This window comes from Pezoporus wallicus, unplaced genomic scaffold (assembly GCF_028554395.1).
Source record: "Pezoporus wallicus isolate ANWC-B61680 ecotype Strahan unplaced genomic scaffold, APGP_CSIRO_Pwel_v1 contig_6354, whole genome shotgun sequence".
Taxonomy (NCBI): Eukaryota; Metazoa; Chordata; class Aves; order Psittaciformes; family Psittacidae; genus Pezoporus; species Pezoporus wallicus.
In genome coordinates, this window is record NW_026638688.1 from 2,397,465 (window position 1) to 2,423,005 (window position 25,541).

Consider the following 25,541-nt stretch of genomic DNA (forward strand, 5'->3'; position numbering starts at 1 on the left):
AGTCAGTGATCTTTATCAAATGGCCACCAAAAAATATCACTAAAACTATTTTCACTGTATTTTATGTGATCACAAAGCCCATGGGCACACAAAGCTCAGAGAACTGCATGTGCCCAAACTCTAATGGAAAACCTTATCGCTGGAATATCGTAAAGTCTCCGAAAGGTAGTTTTAAGTAAATCCTTTTAAGTTTTTATATATGTGCAAGTTGAGTGAATGAGAACGGGGGAACTGCAGGGGGAGTGAAGATGGTGAAACGCTGGGAGAGCACATACCAAAAACACATCTCACTTTCTCCTGTGTCCACATATTAATGGTTTACAATAATGTTCTCTATGCAAATACTTGAAGAATGCAATTCATTGTGCCTTTTGCCTGGTTTTAATAAATTTGTCAGTTGTCATTCGCAAGTGTGTGTCATTAATCGGTGTGCCATTTCATTACCTCGATTCAAACCTTCATTTTACATAGGGCATTTGTCCACAGATGGCAGAGAGCAAGAAATGACTTTTATGAAATGCAGCTCTAGGAAGTGAGGAAAGAAGATCCCGGCTACAGGCTTTTTCTAAGGTTAGATGCATGAAGCATGACACCAACTACAATGACAAAAAGAAGCTCGAGAGGGAGTTACTTGGATTATTTTCTGCTACCAAACGAGGGCGCTGCTGGTTTATTCTCTGCCCAGATGCTCTTCTGTACTCAGCTCTCCATCAGCCTGTTTATCTTTTAGGGCTTCACCCGTAAGATCAGACAAATCACGAAAAACTTTCAGATTCACCTGCAACGGTGTGGTTTTGGTTTTTGTTGGGTTTTTTTGTTGTTTCTTTTTTTGCCTTTTTTTTTTTTTTTTTTTTTTAGAAAAAGCCTTTATTTCATTTTCCACATTCCAAAAAAATAGAATTGAAATATTACTACAACAAGAGATTGCATATTCCCACCCCCCAAACCCATGTTGCATTTGCTCAGCGATGCTCAGGCCCAGGTATAATCAGGTCAGCATCTCAGACAGCATCAGTGCTCCAGGGCTAACCCAGGCAGAGCTGCCTCTGGATCAAGCCAGCCTGGCAAAGCCAGCTCAGGCTTTGCTACTCCCTGTTTGGGATTTACTGTGAGAAGATGGGCTTTAATCTCCGTTTGCAGCAGGATGGGAAAAACTTTAACTGCAGCAGTACCTTCCCTTTTCGCCTTCCAGATTAAAATGTTATTTCTCTCATTTCTTCATCGTCACCACTGACAGAACTCCAAGGGGGCTTTGAAGGTGACCCATGTGCAAGAGTCCAGGTAACATCCATGCTGTATTGAGAAAGATGGAGAGGAGTGAACACAACCACTCTGGAGTAAACTGCATCCCTACAGCTCTGCAGAGCATCATCCACTTATGTCTGTTTGTCTTTTAACATACAACTCATACCTCCCTTTAAACAACAAAAACGCTTTTGAGTTTAAATGATAGCAGGAAATGTCATGGGGCTCCAAGAGCTGGGAGGCTCTCCAAGGTCAAGACATTTCCTAAGAAAAGAAATACTGAAAACTTACAGCCATTTGCTCTTTCAGCCTGAAAAGACAGTGCTGCAGTGTTTCTCCTGACATGGAGTTTACCTTGCCAGAGCTCCCAGCCTGAGCAGGGGCTGCCCCTTGCTAAGTAAGGTCTAGATGAGGGCCAGTGGCTTCCCCAATCACATCAGCATGGCCTGGGCACCATTGCTGCTAAGGAAAAAGCCCAGATAAACAAAACGCCATGTAAAGCTAAGTAACACTAGCTAGTTACTAACTAGTGCTGCAGGGAAACTCCTGTACCTGTCAAAAAACAAAAGCTGAAAAAGATTTATTTGCCATCATCCTATAAAATCATTTCATGGGTCCTGCCACTGAGCCTGAGTGAATGCCTGCTCCAAAATTCACCATGTTTTGCCATATTCATCGATATTCTTGCCCCATATTTGCAAAGCAAGTAATTAATAAGGATGAGCAGAGCTTGAATAGATGTGCTTGTCTCTTACCTGTCAGAGATACTGGTGTGTATTTTGGAGCTCATGCAAGTGCCTAGAAAGAGGGAAAAAAGGACAAAAAACCACTAATCAGTGATTCAGTCAGGGCCTGGAAATAAACACATCAATGGCCACTTGGGGAAGGAGTGCAAGAGTAATTGTTAGAATTCCCTGCCAAGAATAAGAGATGGGAAGGGGCCTCAGAGATCATATTTCAAGAGGATTTTCATTTTCAGTGGCTGCATGTATTAAAACCCAGTAAGGACTAAACCCGCTCCTTGCTGCCACATCATAACAAAGATCCAATCCCAAAGCCCTGAGAAAGACTTGGTTTGACTCTACCAAGTTTTGGATAAGACACTGTTGGTTTTATTTTCTGCTTTTCCTTTTCTAAACTGCTCACTAGCATCCGGAATATTGACATCAACCCATTTACCCAACCTCCAGACCCTTGCATATAACACATTAGGTGTAGATCATGAATACTTTGGGTTTATCCTCTGGGGCGATGCTGGAGTTGTCCACCTCTATCAGGATGTTCTTGTCATCTCGGGTGACTGGTGCTTGCTGCTCACTCTGGAGGACCTGTGGTAGATTCCCTAAACTGACATCCATGTCTTTGAAAGCATGGAGTAAAAACACCCCCAGAATGATGGTGAGGAAGCCACAAACTGTCCCAATGATGTCAACAACTGTCATGGTGACCCACTCCTTAAAGAGGATGACGGAAGTTGTAATGACGATGGTGGTGAACAGTACGTAGTAGATGGGAAACACCAAAGATGTATTGAAAATATCTAGAGACTTATTGAGGTAGTTAATTTGTGTAGTGATGGATGCCACCAGCGTGACGACTAGGATCCACGTCAATGGGTGCTGCAGCACAGGCTGGCCAGCAAAGAAGCCCTTAATGGCAATTCCCAGGCCCTTGACTGAGGACACGGAGAAGGCACCAATAACAGAGCAGATGGTGAGGTAGATGAGGATGTTGCTCTGGCCATAGCGGGGTGCGAAGTAGAAGATCAGGAGGAAGCAGACAGCCAAGAGGATCGCAGCATAAGCAAGGAAACCTGGAAGAGGAAGAGATATAACTCAAAACTGAGCAGTGGGCATGGGGAGCAGTACATCCTGCCCAGCCCCAAGAGAGAACACAACCTCCCGCATACCTGGTTCTTTCAGCTTAGAAGACATTTCCTCCAGAGTGGTGACCTCCTCGTCCTCTGGGGCATGTATCACCATCACAGTGCTGCCCACAAGGCTCAGCATGCAGCCCAGCTTTCCCAGCATGTTGAGCCGTTCTCCAAGCAAATATGAAGATAGGATGGCACTGCATGGGGCAGAAAAATGTCAGCAGGTCCTTTAAAGTCCTTTACAGAAGGAACAGCAGCTAAAATAAGGTAAAGAATGCCTTCATGTGATATAAGAACATAAATTTAGAGTAAATTTGTTGGATTCCAGTGTGTGATTACACAATCACATTGCATCTACCGACAGCTGAACCCGCAGAGACGCAGGTGTGATCTCCAGCTCACAGCTCTTGTATCAGCAAGGTGAGGAAAATGCTGAAGGCGTTAGCACACCCTCAGGAATATTTTCAAGGTCTACAGATTCACTTAGGAGCTGCTGGCCCTTACTAAGCCTTTAGATCCCAAGGAAATGACTCCTGAGAAAAACAGAGATAAAAAACCCCAACCAAACAACAAAAGAGTTACATCAGTTGTAACTAAATCATCAGAACTATTAAGGCCCAGAGAAGCTCTGAATGTACAGGGGCTACAGATATATCTGCAGAAATATATAGTTGTTGTCCATAAAAATTTGGGACAAGACACTGGAGCAGCCCTAATTTGTTTCTGCATTTCACTGTTAACAGACTTTCTAGAGCCTTCAGTACCTGGAGTCGTGTATTTTGATATGAATCTCCTTCTTAAGAATAAATAAAATAGGGTTTCAGCCCTTTTAACAACAGGCAGAAATACAAATGCACAACATTAAAGCCCCCTAAAAGCCTAGGACTTAAAAGGCAAATGACAGAGTTTAAATACAAGCCTGACTTTTTTGACCCTTTTAGATTTCCATGCTGTTCACTATGAGAACAAAACAAAACAAACAAACAAAAGTTTGAATTGGTAAAAGAACTGTAAAAAAGAAGAAAATAACACTGATATTTGCAATAATTTAAGTCCCCAAAGGCATGCTACTTAATTCATCACTTTCCAAATGATCCCCCAAAAGGACAACATGTAGAAATCACAGGACATTTTTTCCTTTAGGCAGAATAATTCACATTCCTCTCACTTCAAGACTTCCTATCTTCCAAGACAAACAAGCAAACAAAAAGGCAAACTGCAAACTACAGACTCATAAATCACCTTATGAGAACGCTCAGAGCCCCCAGAGGCGTCACAATCGTTGCAGGAGCAAAGGCATAGGCAGCAAAGTTGGCAGCTTCCCCTCCACCCACTAAACAAACACAAGAAAAATAAATAGCAGTGGATTACAGCAGGCTTTCTGTGTTTTCTCCTTGGGGCTTGCAGACTAGTGAGACATCAGTTAGACAGTGGTGTTTTTTATGAGGGATTCCATGCTGCTGCTAAACAGGGCCAAATAATGGGTGCAAATCTACTACAGATTAATACAAGGAGAGAAGCATCCCTAGAGCCCAGGGCTACATGGAGCAGGGCTGCAGGTGCCAGGGCTTGGCCTTGTCACAGCTGATCCATATGAGCTCATTAACATAGGGTCATATATATATGACCCATATGAACTCATTAACACAGGCAGCTGCAGTGTGTCTGGGTGGTTAATGAGGGGTGGGCACGTGTAGGAGCCCCAGTGCTGGGTGGCAGCTCCTCACCTACAGATGTCTCTCCATCGGGTTGTGGTGTTGCTCTCTGGCAGAGATGTCCTTGTTCCCTGAGCAGTGAGTATTGTGTGCTTTCTTATGGGTTGTGCTGTGGTGGTTGTGCAGTAGGAGCTGCAAGGGCAGAGCAAGGTGGGGGTACCTGGAGCTGCTGCAGTGGTGAGAGCCAAAAACACCTGCTTTGAAAGACTGGGTTGTAAAACCTGCTGCTCTCTAAACGGCTGCGATTCCATTTGGGAAGACACTGTAATGTACAGCATCAAAAAAGGTTTTAAGGCTGGCTTTAAGAGAAAACAAGCTTTCCTGAAGAAAGGAACTGCTACCAACACTTCCTTCTTATCACCCCTGTGCAGGAGCAATAACCTTTCCCAGGGGCCCCAGGCATGCATGGGAGGTTGTTTGCCCTGTGCCTGGTATGCAGGCAGACCATCCGACTACCTTATTAAAACCTGGCTTTTCATGCATTTGATCTGGTAAAACTGAGCTATCAAGTCCTACCAGCCCTGCAGGAAGATGGGAGATTCTGTGTGGCTCACTGCTTTCCTTGAGGTGCCTTTGCAGAGGATGGGGGAACTTGCCAGAAAAAAGGATTTAAGCCACTAGATGCTGGGCTTATTCCACACCTCATTCACAGGGACAAATGCACTGGAAAAGCTGAAAACCCAGGAAAGCAGCTTCTACTTACTGGTTAACAAGCCAGCCCACCAGAGCCAGTCCTTTAGGTAGCCATGGCCTCCATCTCCTGGGGAAGCAAAGCACACAGATATGCAGGAGTTAACAATTGTGTTCTTCAGAGAAAGAGATGAGAAACAGCCTTTTGTAGAGATATAAATTGCAAGAGGAAGAATGTGACAAAGAAAGCTTCTGGAAGGACACAATATGCAGAGATGTTCTCCTATATGGAAATTATGTTGAATCAAGGGATTAGCAGAAGCTGGCACTTAGGGCTGGACAACACAAATACAATAAAAGCAGTGGTTTAATCCTGGGTGGCAGTGGGAATGACACCGATTGCCCCAAAGGTTATGGGCCTGAGATGCAGCCTGCCCTCCTTCAGCAAGGGGCCTGGGGCTGCCCTTCAGCCCTGGGAGCTGTGGTCATCCTCACCGATTCATCAGGATGCATCGGCCTCTCAGTGTGTCAATAAACACCCCAGCTGAGCTCCCATGGACTGGTCATGTCTTGTCTGGCATGTTCCACTTGCCTGTTCCCTGTGCATCCTCCTGGAGCAGAGGGATGAAGGATGGCAGGGGCTACTCTGTGCTGGGTACCTTCCACCCAAAGACTGGGACACTGCCAGCTGCATCCTGCCTGCAAGGAAGCTGTGCTTCACCTCGTGTCATGCTGCCTCACTGTGGAGTCTCGCGTATGGATGCTAAGGTAAGGCAATGAGTTTTTCCAAACCTTGTTTTCTAATTCAAGTGAGGGTTATAGCTATGAAGGATGAAGAGAGGAAAAGGTGGCTGGTTGCCCTGCGCAGGCATGTGGTGCCATAGTCTGTGCTGCTGTATGGTTGTGGTGAAGGCTCCCTGTGTCCTGTACTAGTGGTTATCTGCTCCATTGGTACACTGCCTTGTATCATAGGGCCTCAGCCTGAACAGTCAGAAATCCTAATGTTAACTTCATGTGCATCATTATGCGACTGAGCATTTCTGATGAAAAATGATTGCTGGCATTGGAACAGCTAGGAAGAAAATGTGCATATAAATGAAGAATGGACATACTGTGCTGGGAACTAACCCGGCTCTGGTCTTAACCCACACGTTGTTAGATGTGAGGAGCTTGAGTTTGCTGACACTGTGAACCTTGATTTTGCTGGGTCAGAGACAGCCTGTGTTCTTGCTGAGTCTGACCTGACTGGTCAGTAATAGCAGTGCTTGATCTGCCTTGGAGAAAAGTGATGTGCTCTCAGATAGCAGGGGTGAAACACTGGGACTGAGAGATTACAGGACAAGACAGGAAAAGGGGGAATGAAGAGGCAGACATCTTTTGCTCGAATTCAGGCTCTTGTTTCTCAACAAGTTCAAATGTGATGCTTTGTTATGCCTTAAAAAATTGCTGATTTATTTGCTCTTGGGGGTTTTTGTTTGGCTGGGTTTGTTTCTCAAGAACTCTTATGGTCAGCTATGCTTTTATGTCATGAATCTCTAATTCTTGGTTAAACATCCTGAAAAATAGGGAGGGGTTTGCACTTGTTTTACTCACTTGGCTCTGTTGTGAGAAGAGTTCATGGAGGTAAAGAGAGAGGCATTTTCTACAGTCAAAACAATACTGGTGTTTCATTGCGCGGATATAATGCCAAAAAGCAAACCTTTTTGAGTTCAGCAGTTGCATGTGGCCAGTGTAATGGCAGAGAATGGAGATGGACCCAAGACTGGCCTAGAGCTCAGGTGCTGTTGGTAGCATTGCTGGTTGACTCTGGACTCGACCCATGCCTCTATGTCCCCATTTGGGAGCAGTGATATTTACTTCCTTTGTAAAATGAATTGAGAATTGTTCCCAGGCCAGAACTAGGCAGCAGTAGTATTTTAATTATCGTTATTTTGTTTTGTAGTTATGCAAGTAGGTCAGTGCCAGGTAGGGCTGAAGCTGCTGCTGGAGTGCATGTTTACAGTGCTGATGGGATGTGTCGATTCCACAGTGTAATTCTGCTGTAGGCAGTGCTCCTTCACCATTTCCCATCCACATATATGTGCACATAAACACACACCTCTCCCTGAGAGCTTGGTGCTAGAGGAAAGTTGTCCACATGTTGAGCAACATAGCTCGGAAGTATCCTTCCTGAAGACCACAAGCAGATTGCAGGCATGCGGTCTTGCATTAAGGAATGGTTTTTGCTAATGCAATTAAAGCACATGGGGCCTCGTCCTTGTCTCAGTGACTTGCTGGTAAAACTGCCTAGTGCATCAATAAGGGCAAGAGTGGGGTCATGGAGCTGCGCTGTTCTGCTGTTTGGCATGGTGATGACTTGTACCTTTTTGCAAAGGGGCTCATTTCAAAAAGCTTTCACACCAATTCCTCACACACAGGCCAGCTCTGATGGACGTGTATTATTCCTTTTATCACACAGTGCATGTGACTTGCTATCTGCAGTGCAAGGCAGGGGAATGCTGCTTTTAGCTCAGCCATTCCAGTGCAGGGCTTTGTAAATTAGCTCCTCTGCTCCAGCACAGTGTTGATAATCTAGGTCTTGCAAAAATACATCCACAAAAGGTCTTATTTACATTGCTTATGGAAGCTGATGTGTTGCCTTGCCTTATGAATGCTGGAGTTCTGGGAACAGGTGGATCTCCCCCTTCTTACCCCCACAAAAGCCATACCTGCCCTGGTGCCTCCCTTCTCTACCAGCCGCAGCAGCCCCTTCTTCTTGAGGATGACACTACTTCCGATGAGAAAGCTGGAGAAGACAGCCAAGCCCAGGCCAATGTAGAATCCATAACTGGTTTCTAGCCGAGTTACCCAGGAGTTATCTGAAGTCCCATTGTCCCAGACAGGGTCAGCATTGCCGATCACTTGGCACACAACCCGGTGGGAAAGGCACGAAAGGGTGAGCAGAGACCCTGTGCAGATAAAACAGCAGTTATTGATATGACTATCAACAGTGCCTCTATTGTCCTTTGGACTCATTCAGATGTCCCTCTGAGCAGCCACCCATGCTCTCACCCTAAGGGCACGCACCCACCAGCTCCCAGGACACCTCTTTAACTGCACACGGAAATAGCAAGGTGTTGAGTGATAGATTTATGGTGTTCAAGCAGCTCATTGACACTGAATGTGCCTGCCAGTCTAGAAAACTGGCACAAGTTTCTGAACTGGAAATGGGAAAGCCACAGGGATCACTATAATAAAGAAATTTGAATTTCCAAATATTTATGCCAGTCTCTGCACCAAGCTCCAATGTCATGGGTTTGAGCTATGCCTTACCGACACTCAACCTTGTTAATTCAAAGGCTTTTGTGCTTTCCAGCCAACTAATCCTTGCATCTGCCAGCATATCAGCTTTGGGTTTGATGTGGAGTGATGCCAGTACCTTGTAACTGTGCATCTGTTCCAGCTCTGTGTTCTGAGCAGTGCCATGGGATCTCCTGTAAAATAACAGGCTTGCCCTGGTCCAGACTTTAATCTCTGTTGTCTCTACTGTCTAAGGGGTTTATTTTACCTATTTGCAGAGTGCCTGGGTGGATGCCAAGCCCTACCAGTGCGGAAGGACTGAAAGCAGGCAGTTTTCTGCTGTTAACACCAACAGCACTAACCCCCTGTGGCTCTAGCCAAGGTGTGTTTCTGTGTGTGGGAGGGAGAATTGCAGAGTTTATTCCTGCCCTCACACCCCTACCACACCCAGCACATCTTCCTATTGCAATCTTCTTTCTGTGTGTAGTAAAGGCAGTGTGACCAACTGTGGGGAATGGAGCAGCCAGGTGGAGTGTCACAAAAGTCCCTTTGTAGGAAAACACTGTAATCTTCTATCTCAACTCAAAGGAATTACAGAGCAAGCATTTCTGTCATGCAGTGCAATGGCTGAACTGCTCATAGTCCTTTTGGCAGCCCCAGATTTTCCTGAAGTGACTGGCTAGTGCTTCCATCACTGCACCCCCAGTCCCTGGCATGTGTAGCTGAGGATTTGGATCCGAACTGGATCCAACCTTTTTCTAATGGAAAAAAAAAAATCCAGTGACTTTCTAGATGAGTTTCCAGATTCCTTAATAGGGCTCTTCTCTAAGAGAGAGCTATCCTTGTCTGTGAAAGTATTTCCTGGGAAACAGGGGGGCATCTTGCCTCCTCGGCAGGGTAAAAGCCTCCACAATGTGCAACTAGGCACAGATATAAGGCAGTGGGATGGGGCTATTGCCAAATGGATCAGGTAATCTTTAAGGGAGAAGCGCATGGGGTGAGTTTTCCCGTTCCTATACAGACCTTGCAAAAAGGAAAAGAGCCCCTAAGTCCAGAAAAGCAAAGCAGTGACAGAGAACAGCCCCGAAGCCGGGGAGGGCAACACCGGGGAACCGGGGCTCGCCCGCTCCCCCCCACCCCTCGCTGCCCCGGCCCGGGGGGAACCCACCGTTGCTGCAGCTGCTGTTGGCCTCCAGAGGCTCCATCTCCTCCGTGCTCCGGAAGGCTCAGAGCATCGCGGCGGCGCGGGCAGGAGCCGGGGCTGGGCCGGGCTGCCCGCTCACCTGCCCGCACACCGGCCCGCCCGGCTCCGGCTCCGCCTCCTCCGCGACGGGACGGGGCTGGCTCGGTGCGGAGGGTGCCGGGCAAGCCCCGCGCCCTGCCCTGGGCGGGCACCTCTGGCCCCGCTGCGGGAAGCGGAGCGGGTGGTTAGGTGGGATGTGAGCCCAGCTGCGGGACGTGGGGTGCACAGCGAGAGGCTTGTGTGTGCTGCAGAGCTGTGGAGCTCACATATGCACGGAGGATGGTGGAACAGGGAAGTAATCATGAGGCATTGTTTGGGCATTTTGTTTGAAATTGTTTAAACGTAAGAAAAAACAAAAGGGTAAATCTAGATTAGATACAAGGAAGAAATTCTTCACTATGGGGGTGCTGAGGGGCTGTCACAGGGTGCCCAGAGAAGCTGTGGCTGCCCCATCCCTGGCACTGTTCAAGGCCAGGTTGGACACAGGGGCTTGGAGCAAGCTGTCTAGTGGAAGGTGTCCCTGCCAGTGGCAGGGGGGTTGAAAGTAAACGATCTTTAAGGTTCTTCCAACCCAAACTGTTCTATGATTCTATAAATTAAATCCCATACTCCTGGAGAGATCTCTTACCTAAAAGTGACTGTAACTGCAGTTAATATAACAAGGAAACATTTCACAAAGTGTCTTGTTGCTTCAAACTTTGGTGTTTATTATTCTGCACTTAGTACTATGGCTATGTACAGTAGGTTGTAGGACTGAAGGATGAAGTTGAGGGATGAGAAACATGTAGAGGTCTAGGGAAGGTGGCTATATCCTGATGGAAGTTTGGTGGTTGGTGCAGGGTTCCCTACATTGTGTACTCATTAGGCAAAGACATGCTCTCTGCTGAAGGTCTGGCCAAATTTCTCTAATGGACATTCCTGACCTTTGAGTTGTAATGGGAAAGGTCTGGCTCCAGGCAAAGGTGCATTTGTAAAAGTAGTATCAACAGAAGATGAGTGTGTAATGACAAGGGCACTCTTATGCTGTGAAGTGTTGTGCAAAAGGAGATCAGAGGTGCACAAACCGCCACGAGCAGCAACTGTGATTTAAGACTCGGCTGCCTCCATGCAGAATCCCAGCCATGAGCTCCTCCATCACTTACATTCATTTTACACCCTTCTACTTCTGACCGTTCAGTTGGTGGGTCTCGCTCATCACGACCACATGGTTCAGCCTGTACTATAGATTGGGGGCTGTGTCTCCCCCATCAACCTGCCACCCCATGCAGCCAAGCCTCTCTTGCTAATACTAGTGTGAGCATTTGGAGCATGCCGGGCAGTGTTCAAGGCCAGGTTGGACGAAGCCTTGGGGGGCATGATTTAGTGCGAGGTGTCCCTGCCCGTGGCAGGGGGGTTGGAACTTGATGATCTTAAGGTCCTTTCCAACCCTAACGATTCTGTGATTCTACGCTGCACCCCGTGTGTTTTGACTTCACCCCCACCCTCCTCTGCTGAGTCCTCCTTTCCTGTGTAGGTAGAAACCTATTGCCAGTACAAAAGCCCTTTCGTTGCAGTAGGAGCCATTAGCCAGATTCAGCTGTACGTCAGCAGAGATAAGTAAAACCAGCTTTTCTTCAGCAAGCCCAAATAGGCAGAAACAGTATCTGTCATAAAGCAGAATAAAGATGTGAGATCTGCAGGATCTGAACCTGTCTGAAAATTAGGTTTTTCTTTTTTTCTCCCCATAAAATATAGCTGTTACTACAGAAATTGCCTTAGACCATCAAGCTGCTGCACTGCCAGCACTGCGCCGCTCCTTCACTCAGTGCCTGATCCTATCTCTGTACAGCTGTTTTCTCCCGCAAACGAAATGTTCAAGTGTTTTGTGAGTCATTTGACTTTAATGGGGTCTGTTCATCAGTCGCAGACCTGCGGGTCACTGCCTGTGCCAGCCAAATCCTACATCCTTTCCTTTATCATAGGGCACTTGATAATCAATCCAAATCGTGTGGTAGCAGGATTTGATGTAGGAAATGAAACGTGTGCTGATTTATCAGTGATCTGCGAGCCACTTCTGCTGTTACATACACACAGGCAAAAGGCACCCTGGGAGAGACAGTGATGACAGGGCTCAGCTTATTTAGTGAATTTAATGGCTGATGCTGCGTAAGAGCTATTGGTGCAATGTGTCACTATGAGGTTGATTGCAGAAAGTGAGCTGATGGCTGAGATGGACAAGGGTTTGCTGTGCTCGCAGTGCTGCCTGCCTGTGGCTGGCTGGGTCTGGGGGAATTCAAGTCTTGTGTTCCCTCACAGGCTGCTCTACCTTGTGCTCAGGTGATGACCCCTTCGCTGGACTTTCTTCGGCACCCTGAGGTCTTGCTTTCAGCTGGACAGTCCTAATGGCGTTGTGGTTATTGGCAGTTAAACCGTGTCCCAAATGACGTGTCGTTGACATCTGTGCAGACTGCAGTTGCCCACTGTGCACAAAGATGTGTTAGGGAGGGAGCAAATTTGTATGGGATAGATCTGGGCTTGAAATAATCCTTTAGGTCATGGTGCAACCTGATAAATTACTGCCACAAAAGAGGAGGTGATGTGGTCAAAAGCAAAAGGCACTTTGGGCCGCAGCTTTACCTTCCCCTGTCTGCTTGATTTCCTAAAGGAGAAGGCTGATGTGACCACACACGTGTGTACCCCTTCTTCATCCCCAAAGATATTTGACCCTGTGGGCTACTTTTTGTTAGATTTGACAAGGGGAGAGATCTCCATGAGAAGCTGTTAATCAGCTCTGGGAAGAGGAGACGTTACAGGGAGGAGGTCCCAGCAGCAGGGGACTCTGCAGTGTGAGCATCTCATGCATCAGGGAAGGCAGGTGCCTAGCTGTCACCTCTGTGTGAGAAGCTTCAGTCAGATCTTGCAATCACCCATGGGACACAAGTGTGTCATGGATTTATTTCTCTCTGGTGCAGGGGTGTGGTATATAAAATCAAGTCCCAGGAGTTGCATTTGATGGATATAGTAAGGCTGTGTATGGGGAGTTAAAAGCCAGGTAAGATTAGCATGGGATTGTGTACTATGCTTAGTCAAGGGCAAGTTGAGACTGATAATAAAGCAGGGATGCAACCAAAACCTCTTTTTTATTGCTTCATATCCTCATTTTAATGGGAAGGCCGTAATTAAGGGAATTCAGCTCCAAGCTATGACCTCACTGGTTGATACTCCCATCAGATGTTCCCTTAAAAATAGTTCATCAGAAATCAGATTCTTCCTTAGCAGCTCATCTTCTAACAATGCAGCTCTTCCTGAAATACTGGTTTCCAAGCCAAAAACACTTGACTGGGTACAGCAAGGCAGCTTTGCATGCAAATAACGTCTTTGGCAACATCAAAAGGCTTTGTTTCCCCTGCTCTTCTCTGCTCATCTCTCTGGTCTGGAAAAAATGATGGAAAAATACTGGATATGAATTGTCCTGCTGTACAAATAATGGTGGAAGTATCCAGCTAACAGGTGGTGGAGACTTTTGTCCTTTGATGTCTGCTAGGCATGGTGCCTGTGGAAACTTTCAGGACAGGGTTGCAATATTCTGCTATGGCTTTGTATAGTTTGAGAACTCAAAGGAGTTGTTTGCTGCTTCAAAGTAAGAGTAAATCCTCTTTCTGACAATGACCTGGTAGTGTAAGGAATAAGGGAATTGCCGGGTGTTCAGAAGATTGCAGCACTACATGAAAGGATGCTCAAAGCTTGAAAGACTGGACTTTTTTGGGCAGGCAGCTGTTAATTCAGCCTATCCCAAAGTAACCATGTCTGCAGCAGCTGAGGCTGTCATTTTGTGCCATAAGAATTTAGACACCAGCATAGTCACACCCATGGTGTGTTCCCACCCTTGCTGTTCTGCCCTCCTTGGGCCAGTGCACATACCTGTGGGTCTGTGCTGTGGGGCAGCTGACTGAGCCAGGGTCATTAGACCATAAAACACACCCCAATTAGTTTCTCCCAGGGTTGTTAAATATTTTATCCAGATCAGTTCAATGGCCCTATAAACCATCTATGCTGGCAGGAGTGGTAGGTTCATGATGGAGGTGGATGCTCAGTGGGCAATTGGAGCCCTCAAGGCATGAAAGCAGCAGTGGGTGCCACAAGATGAAGACATGTAATCAGCAGATTGTTTGTTTGCAGACCTTATCTTCTTGGTGTTTGCATCAGAACTCTTAAATCAAACAAAACTAGGTATGAAAGGCACATCTGGCTTGCAGAAGGGGCCACAGAAAGGGTTATTTTGTTATGCTTTTGGAAGAATAAAGCAATCGCTAATGAACTGTTCTTCACGTTGGTGAAGTGCCATTTAATCTGAAGATGTAAATATATTTAGAAACATTAGGAAGAAGAAAGATGTGGGCCTGTATCTTTGATGCTGGTCCCCTAGGGTTGGTTGTCTAAAATTCAGTCTTGGACCCTGATATTCAAAGCAAATATTGCTACTGGCTCCAGGTGAGACCATGCATCATGTGGCACTTCTTAGGATGATGTCTCTGAGACAGCAGCTAAAATCAACTAAAAAGGAAGAAAAAAGAAACCTTGATGGAGGAAAGGAAAAAACCCAACAACCTGCCCAGTATCAGTGGCTGAATCAGGAAGAAATTCCCACTCTCCTCTCTGCCATTCCCCATTGCAGAACCATGTTGAAATCGGTAAACATTGGGCAACTTTCAGCCCTTGGGCAAACAGTCCTCCACAGCAGCATGTTCACACAGAGCTGCAGGCACATCAGGTGTGCCGTGACTTAAAGGACATCAGAAAGATCAACAAAGTTGTGTGGTCATGGTGTAAAGTTCACTTCCCATTTCATGTGAAGAATCATTGCATTTTTATTCCTAGGAAGTGTTCCCACAGGGAAACCTTGGGAAGAAGACATGAAAGGGAACATCAATCACACTGTTCTGCCTAGAGCTGATGAAGCAAAAGTGCTCCCGGTCGCATAGATCCACATCAGTTCATTCACCCCAATTCCACAGCTCCCAGGATATCTCTTCCCCTCAATTCCCACTGCTCCTTCTCCAGTCAACAAACATGGGTGCTCCTCAGATACTTTTAACACAAACCTAAGAATTGTTTTATATGGAAATTTGGAGAAAAATAGCAAGGAGAGTCTCCTGGAATAAAAGTCCCTTTTTTGAGTTGACAGGTCTGTGGTAGTGAGAGGAAATTAGCTCCCCAGTTTAGCTTTGAGTAGGGCCTGTCAAATTCTATTATTTATAATTATGTACATTTCCTTCCCCCAGCCCTCTTACACTAAAATTTTCAAATGAAAATTTGCTGTGGAAGGACGTTTTTATCAGAAATTGTTAGCTTTGGGATAGGAAAATTTGTTTGCTTTGATGTTGGCCACAAACCTTCATGTTTTTTTTTCCCCTGTGGAAAAACCTCAACCTTTATATCAACAAAATGCTGCTGGTATTCCTCTTGGCTTTTCCGTGTGTGTCAAGTGCAATTGGAGGCTCTCCCCAAATAACAGTTACCACAACAGTGATGATACCACAAGGGTAAAGTCTGCCCATTTCACGAATGAGCCCAATTTTTATTTCTCTTCATCACAAAAGTCATCCCACATTTGTTGTACACACTGGTGGTTGCTGTGTTAAGGGACATATCACCATGTACCAGATGCTTGACTCTTGCAGAAGCATTTCTAATGGAGATGGAAGCTTCTGTTGGCTGAATTTTTAGAACAACAGCAAAAAAGTAATAATACAAAACCAAAATATCTTCTTCAGCTGCATAGCAAATATGGATCAGAAATTTAACACCTTATCAGCTCACGAGCGTAAATATACCTCACCATAAATAAAATTCATTGTACAAAATAACTCAAGCAGCTTTTTCATACAAATATTGGTACATCTGACAACAGGTTTTGAGAATATTTTCTTGGGGTTTATTTTTACATCTTCAATTTTCTTTTGTTCTTGAACACACATAAACCTACTGGACTGGAGTAATGCAGGAGAATTAGGACTAACATGTTGTTCAATGCTAATAAGTGCTGTCAGAGACTAAAAGAAAAATCACTGAAGTGCTGAGCTTGAACTAGTTTGCTTCCCCTTTCTATTGTATCATTGAAAGTCAAGTGCAGCATCATCCAAGAAAGGCATGTGCACTGACAATAGTCACATTTTGTAATGTCAAAGCTGGAGGGAACATTAAAATAACCTAGTCTGACTTCATTCATGACACAGGCCATCCCTTCTTCCCTCTGTACTTCCTGTACGGAGCCAATAACTTGTCTTTGAAATAGGCTTTCTAAGTGGTGGCTGGTAAATCCTGGGGAGTTTGCAGACTACTTCAGAGTAAGAAGTCAAAAACAGGTGAAAAAGCAGTCCCACAGTCAATGGACTTAAAGTACCCAGACAGGGGTCCATATTTCCCTAGGAAAAATAAGTTAGGTGTCTGCAGATTGGGAAAGGATGAAAACTACAGGATTAGAGCATATCTGCAAGAAAGACACCCAAACTTGGCAGGCAGTCTGCAAGTGTGGAGAATATGCCCAACCCCATGGCAATCTGTTACTATTTAGCCCTATTGCTATAAATTTGCTTCCTATTTCCATTAACAATTACAACATTTAAGAAGGATAGTAGGAAAAAAAGTCAATTTTCGTGGAGCTCTTTAAAGGCCTAAGCCTGGACCTCTTTTTCATACACATTCAAGGAGAGTTAGCGAACTGAAGCTGAAGACTACTTGCATCCTTTAGATAATAAATGGACAGTTACATCAAATCTCAGAAATGAAGACCACAAGATTTTTCCTAGCTGGTATCTCATTCTACTTGAGCAACAAAGCAAAACATCTGCATACGCTCTACAGTAAAAACTACTTTACATTTTGTTCGTGTACTTTGGACGTTTTGCTCAAAATATTTAATCCCTTGGAATCTGAAGGGATTTTACGTTTTTGCCAGCAAATCTGAAGGAAACAAATAGATTTCATCTACCTGTTCTTTCAGGTACATGCAACTGTGTTTTGCAGGGTTTCAGAGAATTCTTATGGCAAAACTACTGCAAAAGAATGGAAAGTGGTATTCATATTTAGGTAAAATATCTCATGACTCACTCCAGACCTAAACAGACGAAAACAGGCATTTAAATTCACCTTACTATATCCCTCTCTGCGTCGGTAGCTGAGACTGGGCTGTGTGGTACAGTTTATCCTTCTGTAGCAACTTCTTGTTCATGCTGGTTTCTGAGAAGACTCCAACATCCCATAACATGTCAGATGCAGCAGGACATTTTATTTGTGCTGTGCCCAGAGGTGGCTCCGAGAGCCAGACAGGGATTTGTGCGACCTTTTCAGCAACACTTTCATACCAAAATAACAAGCACTTGCTATTTAGGTCAGGAAAAATAGGCTCTTGGTTGGATCTCTCTTCCTCGTATCTTGTTTTCCACAAAAAATAAAGTGCTTGATCCTCCTCTTCCTTTTAAAAATACGTATTTGTAGATACCCTCACTCCAGTAGTGTATAACTGTTGGAATATGATGGAAAACCAGAACTGAGCTCCTTAGCAGAAGAGTAGAGAGTGAGAGCCCTGCAGAGTTATTGAGTCCCAGATGCTCTTCTGCTGCTCTTCCTCATGATAAGGAGGAAACAACTTGCTTTGCTGAGCTGGGTCCTCCCCTGCCACTAAATGTTTCAGCCATGTTTCTTGAGACTTCACTCTGCTTTCAGGTTAGTGTGCTCTACAATTACCTCCCTGCGGTTTAAATGCCTGTCTTGATAATTAAAGGAGACTCCAGGTGTGAAAATGTCCAGCCCTTTTCATGTGTAGGGCATTTATTGATTATCAAGGCAGTAGGTGGTGAGCATCTCGAGAACAAATTCATCCCCTCAAGATCTCCTCTTGCTTATTGTAGTTTGCTGGAAGACAAAAATATTCCAGCTGGGACATTTCTAATAATTAATTCTATGTTCCCTCTGAGAGAATAAATACCCAGGCTCTGCCTTTTTAACACTTGTAACAGCACACAGCTTACAAGGCACAATGAAATGCATGAAAGGAATATATATTGTCACATCTGTGCTCTGTAACAGCAATTATCTGCTGTGGCCTGGCTAAAGCTGAGAAATTAAAACACCGCAGTGGTGAGGCTAGCATCATTTCCTCTTGGAGTGTGTGGTTTGATCTCCTTTAACTTCAAGCACAAGCTTTTGTATCACTTCAATGATACTACTGAAGGAAAGCAGGGAAGACCACGAGTTACAAAATCCTCCTTGAAGTCCCTACTGAATCTGTTCTCAACATCCAGGGATCTTAGATTAGCTGAGTGAGAAAAGGAAGCAGACTCCAGTGTTCCCTCCCTTTAAACCTGGAAATTTCTGGGTATTTTTTAACGCTTATCCTATATTTCACCTCTTCTAAACAATCCAGTTTCTGAGTGATGGGAAGTTTCCTAAGCCCTGCTGATAGTCACCATCCTCTGAAGCAAGACATTTGGTCACTCTGCCGCTAGGAATTTGTCTAAAACAAGTGAAAATAGTATCCCAAAACATACACAAATTACACACCCCAGCTCTCATCCTTGGCCAGAGATCATGTATGTTCGAGGTAACAAAACCTGCCTCCTGTCAGGACCAGTAATTATGTCCACCCAAATTAATATGTTCAAGAGCACATTCACATGAATGCAGCCTCTTCTGTAGTCTGCAAGAAATCTTGTTTAGTCCACGGAAGATGTGTCTTTGGGGAGAACCCTTTGCATTAAAATAAGTGGATGTTCCACAGCAGGGAAAAGCCAGGCTATTTTCTCTTTCCCCAGCTCTCTGAAGGCTGAGGAGCTATATGGTGACTACACCACTGCTATTCTGAAAACCACATGCCAAAGCTCCCTTTTATGGATGGGAGGAAGGCCAACAATACGGCAGAGAGCATGAAGCTAGCCCCAGCCTGGGGCATGCAGCCATCTGAGACCAGCTCCTCTGTGCCCATCACTTGATTCTCAGGGTGCTGCCACAGGTGACAATCCTGCTTTCATCCCTTCTTCCTCTTACAGAGTGAATCAGGGGCTTGTCTTCAGATCCTCCTGCTCCACATGTCCTTTGGGAGTGCTGAATTGCCCCATTGCTTCTCCGGTGGGAGTGGGCTTCCAGTGCTGTGGAAGCATGGAGCTCTTCCACCAAGGTCCCCATGTTTGGGGCTGCAATATGGCTTCAGAGTGATGCGTTTGATTGGATGAATCACAGGGAAAAACTGGACCACTTCATGGAAGAAAAGCACATTTTGCCCACCCACCCCCACCCACCCCCAAGTCTGAAAGCTACAAGTAAAACCGATCACAGGGATGGTACAGAAGAACATGCACTCAAACGGGACGAGATGGGAAGATGCATCCTCGTGTGTGGTAGGCATACCCAGTCTTTGTTGCCACGTCTCACACCATCTTTACCTCTCCCAGCCATTCTGGGTTCAGTCCTTTCTCCCTTCCCAACCTGCGCAGGGTCAGTGTCCGCACTAGCAGGTAGTGGCCAGCGACTGGTGGATGGGGGGCTGGAAGCAGCGCACGTGCTCCACTGTGGAACTGTCTGTTTCCACAGACTTCATGTACTTGTTCAGGATGGCAAAGATCTCGTTGTTCAGGATCTGATACTTCCTGATCCTGTCAGCCATCTTCTTCAAGGGCTGGAGGGATGGAGAGGGAGAAAAACAGTACATGAAGAGCGTTTTATGTCATCTGACCAGCTAGAAAGTACCAGTAACTGTGCTGCTGCTGGAAACCTCTGCTAAAGCAAAGCTGCTGTAACACGTGCTACAGTTCACTTAGCACCTCCTAGGGACCAGTGACTCACTTCATTATAGGGTTTCATGATGCAAGGCAGAGCATTAACAAGGTCAGTGAGTGGTCCTTAAGTTAACTGTTCTAACGTCTAGACTCCCAGCTGCGTATTGATAGAGCCACTGAGATCACAGGATGGTTCCTGGAAATGCCAGCTTCTCAGCTCCAGCTTCCTAACCCCAGGAAGAAGGGAAAAGCTCTGGGAGAAAAAAGATTTGATTGTCAAGGCAATTAAAACCTTGGCCTCTCTGCTGAGACTGCAGATGGAAATCTCACAGTGAGTATGTCCAGTATGAATAAGGTTAACACCGGCCATGGTTGCAATTCGTGAGTCTGGAGAAAGCAAGATAGAGAAGTGTGGGGGTTCAGGTCCTTTGGGACCTCACCCTTCAACTTACCACGTTTTTTATGATTTCATCCTTCCCGTCCTGCCTCTGCACCTTCAGCAGGTGGTAGCAGAAGTCAAAGAGGTCAAAGCGCCGTTGCTGTCCAAGGAGAACAATGATAGAGCAACCTGCCCAGTTCAGACCATCTCCAAAGCACTGCCTGGAAGGAGGACAGGGTTGATTGGGTGAGGAGAGATGACAGGATAGAATCAGGTGACAGAATTCCTACCACAGCACCAGGAACTTCCCTTGGTGAATTCCTAGGGAAATCAGATTCAGTCCTACTCCTAACAAGTATAAATACAGCTAGAGAAAATTAACTCAGGAGATAAGCAGAATTACACCAGGGCCAGGCTGTGCAGGGTGCATCACAGGACAAGATAGATGAAGTCCTAACCTCTGGCTTGGGTTGCTGGCCCATCAACCCTCCTCCTTCTCCATGTTCCCTTGGGCATGTCCCTTTGCTTTCCTCTTTTCACCAGCTGTTCAGACAGAAACCTCTCTGGGCATCTCTTTATGTCCATGCACAACAAAGTCCTTTCATCAAGGACCCGCATTCCCCCCTCTACCTCTACACTGGCTGAAGCTTTCGCTGCAGCTGAGGGCATCCAGGGGACCTGCTGACACTTGCTCGACACTCACTCTGCAGTGAACTCGTTGGTGCCCACGGGGATGCAGTACACAAACTGCATGGCGCTCCAGAGCCGGTGAAACTCCACGCACTCATCCACGTGCATGACCCCGTTCGTCGGGGGTGGCCCGCGCCAGATGGGGTCCTGCAGGTAGCTCCTAATTCGTGTGAGGATCACCTCGAACATGGAGAGCCCACAGCATAACCGCTCCTTGGTCAGCAGGTCACCCTCCCGGGCAATGGCTATTTGCTGAGGAGGAGGAGGAGAACCAAAGAAACAGAAGTGAAGACGCAATACAGACAGACCCTCTCGCTGGATTTAACACTTCCCAGTCTCTCTGACTCTTTCAACGTTAACACACATCCCATGCAAGGTCCAACCTTACCTCTGATGGCTGCTGCCACGGCACTTCCTACCAGAGAATACTCATCCCTCAAATGGAAGAAGACTTAATATTGTGCTCAGTTATATTTCACCAACCTCAGTATCTTTTGAAATAACTCTGTACATCAGAAAACAGGAGTTGAAGGCAGAGCTCTGACCAGAAATACTGATCCTTAATTCTGCTAGCACGCTGTTCTATCAGTGCTACTTAGGGATGCTGGGTTTAATTTCATGATTTCTGCAGATTATGAAAATAAAACAGGAGAGAGCAGGGACATTTTGCTTCCCAGGACATTGCCATCATCTCTTTAACATGCAGATAGCCTATGGCTTTCTTCATTTCCTTTGTAGTTAGGGTTAAATAGCTCCAAGGAAGATGAGAAGCCACCAGAACCTTAATACTGGAAAACCTGTGGTTTATAATAAAGTCAAATACTCTTTTCCACATGTGAAAGCTTTACACATGTGGAGAATTTCTCTGCCATCCCCCCTCAGATTTACATGTACAAATGTAGAATGGCTCAATTGGATGGAATTAATTTGGCTTTTACACTAGAGGAGAATTAAAAGAGGATTGACTTCAGCCCCATTGCTCCCCCAGAGGGAAAAACAAAAGGGGGACTGTCAGTAAGGAAGCTGGGCCTCCCCCCAGCATGGGAATACCAAGCCCACTGAGCCCCCTGAGTGGGGCTGGAGTGCAAGCTAAGAGGTTGCTCCTCTTAGCTGCCCATTTCTTGCCATTTCCAGCAGCATTACTGACTCCTCTGGCCAGCACTGCCAAAAATGCCATGGGAAATGGGAGCTGAGTGCTCTTAAGAGTCATGCCCGTGGCTGTGGGAGGCTCTGGCTCTGCCATGCTCACCCCAGCAGATGAGCGGCTGCCATGGAGCCCTGGCCCCACCATCAGAGCCTTCTACCCCTCTCACCACTCTGAGAGGCATGCAGAGCAAGCGTGACATTTACCAACCCCCTGCCTGTCCCAGAGGACTTCCTGGAGCTTTAAGTGGTTTTTAAGCATTTGCTCCATTTCCAGCTGTCCCTGTAATGCTTATAAAAACATCACCCAGATCAGAATCAGCATGGGGGCTCAGAGCGTCTGGTGCAACGGGCAGGCACGTGTCCTGGCCAGACATTAGGAACATGAATTATGCTGGGTTTACTTGGGTCGTCTCTATTCTATGCTAAAGAGACAGGAACATCCTGCACATCCCCTTTCCTGACTATTAGTTTATGCTGGCAGTAACCTGAAGCATTCTTAGTTTGGTGGCTATTGAAATTAGGAGCATTACCATTCCTGCTTGTCCATTACAAGGACATTCTGGGAACCTCTGATCAATTAATGTTCAACTAATAGCAAATATCAAGGGAAAGCTGTATTGCTGTGTAGAGGCCAGGCTGGGCCTGGGATCCCCAGGTCTGAAACAGAGGAATGGTATCACCAGTTTCATGGCACACACTTGCACGTGTTTGCTTGGCAAATAAAGATTTTATCCAGCTTGTTTTTATAGCTAAAGGCTGTACATTTTCTCTCCCCTCACCTGCTCCAAGCTCTTACAGGTACAGATTAGTACCTGCACACACTAGTCTATGATAGCAAAATGGAGACACAGTAGAAGTAAAGCTATTTCAAATATAAATTAGGTGTTAGCATTACTGTTTGCTAAGATATAGTGATAGAACAGATACTTTTGGCAACAAACTAGTCCAGTGATCTCAGCATACTGTTTCTTAAGAAATCATGATCTAGAAAGGGATGTATTTGGCTTCCAAAGGATTTAACGACCCTCAGTTATGCATATTCACAGACATAATTTGGTTCTAAAATTCATCACCATAGGACCAGTCTTTGATACAGAACTATACTACTTATATCTAACTCGGTGAAGGCAGCTGGAGAGCTATTAGTCTTGTGGCCAGATCTGCCTTACAGTCTGGGGTCCCACTGATTCCTCTGATCAGGAGAGGAAGGATGCCCTCAGGATAAATTGTCAAAGGCTGCCGCTGTGCTGGCTCAATTATTCCCTCTGTCTTCAAAAGGAAAGGCTCCCATTTACTTCCAGTAAAAAATCAGACTGATCAAGCACTTCAGAAAACTCTTTACTAAATAACCCTATGACCAGCATTAAAAAGGAAAGGATTCCTTTAAGGAACCACTTTCACCCCCCTGGTTCTTTATTAATCACCTACCAAACAGCTGCTTCTGGAATCCCAATGGAAAATAATTATTTACAAGAAACACTGACAGTTTTCCTGCCATTGCACAAATCCAGCTGTGCAACACCTCATTTACAGCTTGTTACCTGGCAAGAATCATACCCAAAGACTGGCAGACCCCAAATAAATGCAGCAGCTTCTGACTCAGCCCCTTCACAGCATGTAGTTACATAGGGCCACCTTTATGGAGAGGCATCTAGCAGGCAAGTTCTGCTCAGATTCTGGACAATTGCTAAAAGGCACTTAGGAATTCTGTAGGAAAAAATCCTGTATGGCCTGTGTCCAAAACTGCAATTCCAAAATGCATGTCCAAAACTGCATAAGGAGCAAGCTTAGAAGCTATGAAGGCATCTGTAGAAAGGGACCATTGTGTTAATTTACATCTGAGCTCAAAAAAAGACCTGGTACTCAACTGTACCTGTGTGATGGATATAGGAACAGTTTACAGAAAAATTCATTTCTAGCAGGACATAAAATCCCTTTGTTTTCATCACCATTATAATTGTGGCAGGGATAAGCAACGAGTGGACTCTAATAGCAGATTTTAATGATGATTTTGCATGGAAAGAAGGAGAGAGAGAAAGACCAACACAAAGACACAAAAACACAGAGCTGAATTCTTTTTCTCGAGTGTCTCCTTTAAAAGGAAGTCAATGGGAAGCGAGAGAGCATCTACTAAGTAAAACAAAGCCCTCAGTTATCCAGCCAATTTCTTTGTTTCATATAATTTCCAATGAAGCAAAGCTCAAAATGTCCTTGATCTATCAGAAAAACAAGAAAAACCATCCACTTTCTGCCTGCCATACATCTGTCACCTCATGCAATTGAGTGTTTGTTCTATTCCCTAGGCAGTACATTACAGAAAAGGGGTGTTTGAATCATTTAATACTTTGAATGATTTTGATTCCATCAACCCCACTAAGTAGGCAGTGGAAGTTTGGTTACTGATATCCATGGAGCTTAAATTTTGCTTACTACATTGATCTATCTATAGAGATATTTTTAACAGTACTCAGTATCTGCTCAAGAGATCTCTTCCAAGCTGAGACCCACCTTAAGAAGACGCTTAAATGGAGCCATAATTTTAAGCATGTGCGGAAGCTCTAAGCATGTGCTAGGAGGAAAACCATTCTCAGATGTATTCCTTGACAGGGATGAGCTTAAAAATGGATCACACTGCAGCCCTAAAATGGGATCCCCAAAAGTGATGGCAATGGATTAAGTCAGGGACAGCCCTGTGGAGTTTCCCCTCAAACCATCCCAGCAATTCTCCACCTTTTTAAAGTGGAGAAGAAGAGATTTGTAGAGTTACTCTTATTCAGAGCTGACTTCTTAGCATGCTTGCCTTAAGCTCCCCACCAGCCCTCCATACTGGAGGCAGCCATACACCATCTCTGGACCCGCTCACCAATTTCCCTTCAAAGTGTCTGCTAGGGCAAGGATTGTGATTTTGTCGTTCAATTGAAGTTTTTGGAAGAAAAAAAAGAAAAAATAAAAAAAAAAAGACAGAAAAAAAGGATCATTTTCCCAAGGCCAAACAGGCCACGTGGGGACTGCTATGAGTTTTCAACAGCCATCCCTTTCAATGAGATCCTTACCTGCGGAGTGCCCAGCCTCTCTATTAAGGGAACCAGGTGAAGTGGGGCATACTTGGCTTCGAGACGCTTCATGCGCACCTCCAAGCGTTCTCCTTCTGTCAAGCGAGCAGCAAACAGTGAAATGAGAGGAGGAAGTGGAGACCCGCAATTTCCGCCGAGTTTGCTCAGAGCTGCCCCCCAGCAACCATCCAATGAGACTTTGGATCAGTGAGCCAAACCGACAGCAAATGAGGGGACCAGTGATGCAGAGAAGGGAGGGATGTGCGATTGCAGTCTCAGCAGCAGCTTTACCAAATATGTCCAAAAGCACAGCCCTGTTACTGATCGCTCCTGTTGAGATGGACATTTCATGCTGTCATTCTTCAAAGAGGCTGTGAAATGGCTTTGAAACCTTAAGGGAACCCCCAGACTAACTAAGGTTTCAGTCTGTAACTAGTCTATGGAAAATGCACCCTTGGCATTTGTTTCCACCTGACTTTTAGCTGTATCCACTGATCTCTTTCGAGGGGGAAGCAGGGCCAGAAGTAATCCTCAAC

At 45.5% G+C, this 25,541-nt stretch overlaps 2 protein-coding genes across 6 annotated transcripts in view; both read right to left on the reverse strand.

Annotated features, from left to right (window-relative positions):
- Positions 1 to 840: 840 nt before the first annotated feature.
- Positions 841 to 10,056, reverse strand: NIPAL4 (NIPA like domain containing 4). Of its 2 annotated transcripts, XM_057411976.1 has the most exons (8): positions 9,911 to 10,056; positions 8,172 to 8,411; positions 5,537 to 5,593; positions 4,361 to 4,451; positions 3,155 to 3,315; positions 2,475 to 3,058; positions 2,001 to 2,043; positions 841 to 1,293 (listed from the first exon to the last, which is right to left on the reverse strand). In XM_057411976.1, exons 1-7 carry the CDS (start codon positions 9,945 to 9,947, stop codon positions 2,032 to 2,034), a joined length of 1,182 nt encoding a protein of 393 aa, XP_057267959.1. In that variant the 5' UTR covers positions 9,948 to 10,056; the 3' UTR covers positions 841 to 1,293; positions 2,001 to 2,031. The 2 variants fall into 2 exon arrangements, with proteins under 2 accessions (XP_057267959.1, XP_057267958.1); XM_057411975.1 differs by lacking the exons at positions 841 to 1,293; positions 2,001 to 2,043 and having other exon boundaries at positions 2,454 to 3,058.
- Positions 10,057 to 15,508: 5,452 nt separating this feature from the next.
- The window catches only part of CYFIP2 (cytoplasmic FMR1 interacting protein 2), a 54,495-nt gene continuing 44,462 nt past the window's right edge, over positions 15,509 to 25,541 (reverse strand). For 3 of the 4 annotated variants that reach the window (XM_057411906.1, XM_057411904.1, XM_057411905.1), the window contains exons 28-31: positions 25,006 to 25,100; positions 20,820 to 21,058; positions 20,190 to 20,337; positions 15,509 to 19,637 (exon numbers count right to left, since the gene is read on the reverse strand). In XM_057411906.1, coding sequence (XP_057267889.1) covers positions 19,470 to 19,637; positions 20,190 to 20,337; positions 20,820 to 21,058; positions 25,006 to 25,100 — 650 coding nt within the window. In that variant the 3' untranslated portion in view covers positions 15,509 to 19,469. The remainder of the gene's footprint in view (positions 19,638 to 20,189; positions 20,338 to 20,819; positions 21,059 to 25,005; positions 25,101 to 25,541) is intronic. The other variant, XM_057411907.1, reaches the window with a different exon arrangement.

Coding starts and splice junctions, on each gene's coding strand:
- NIPAL4 (XM_057411975.1), bottom strand. CDS start 9,947: ATGGAGCCTCTGGAGGCCAACAGCAGCTGCAGCAACG. Junction 8,412..9,910: donor CAACAGCAGCTGCAGCAACG/GTGGGTTCCCCC, acceptor TTATCTGCACAG/GGTCTCTGCTCACCCTTTCG. Junction 5,594..8,171: donor GAAGGGAGGCACCAGGGCAG/GTATGGCTTTTG, acceptor TTGCTTCCCCAG/GAGATGGAGGCCATGGCTAC.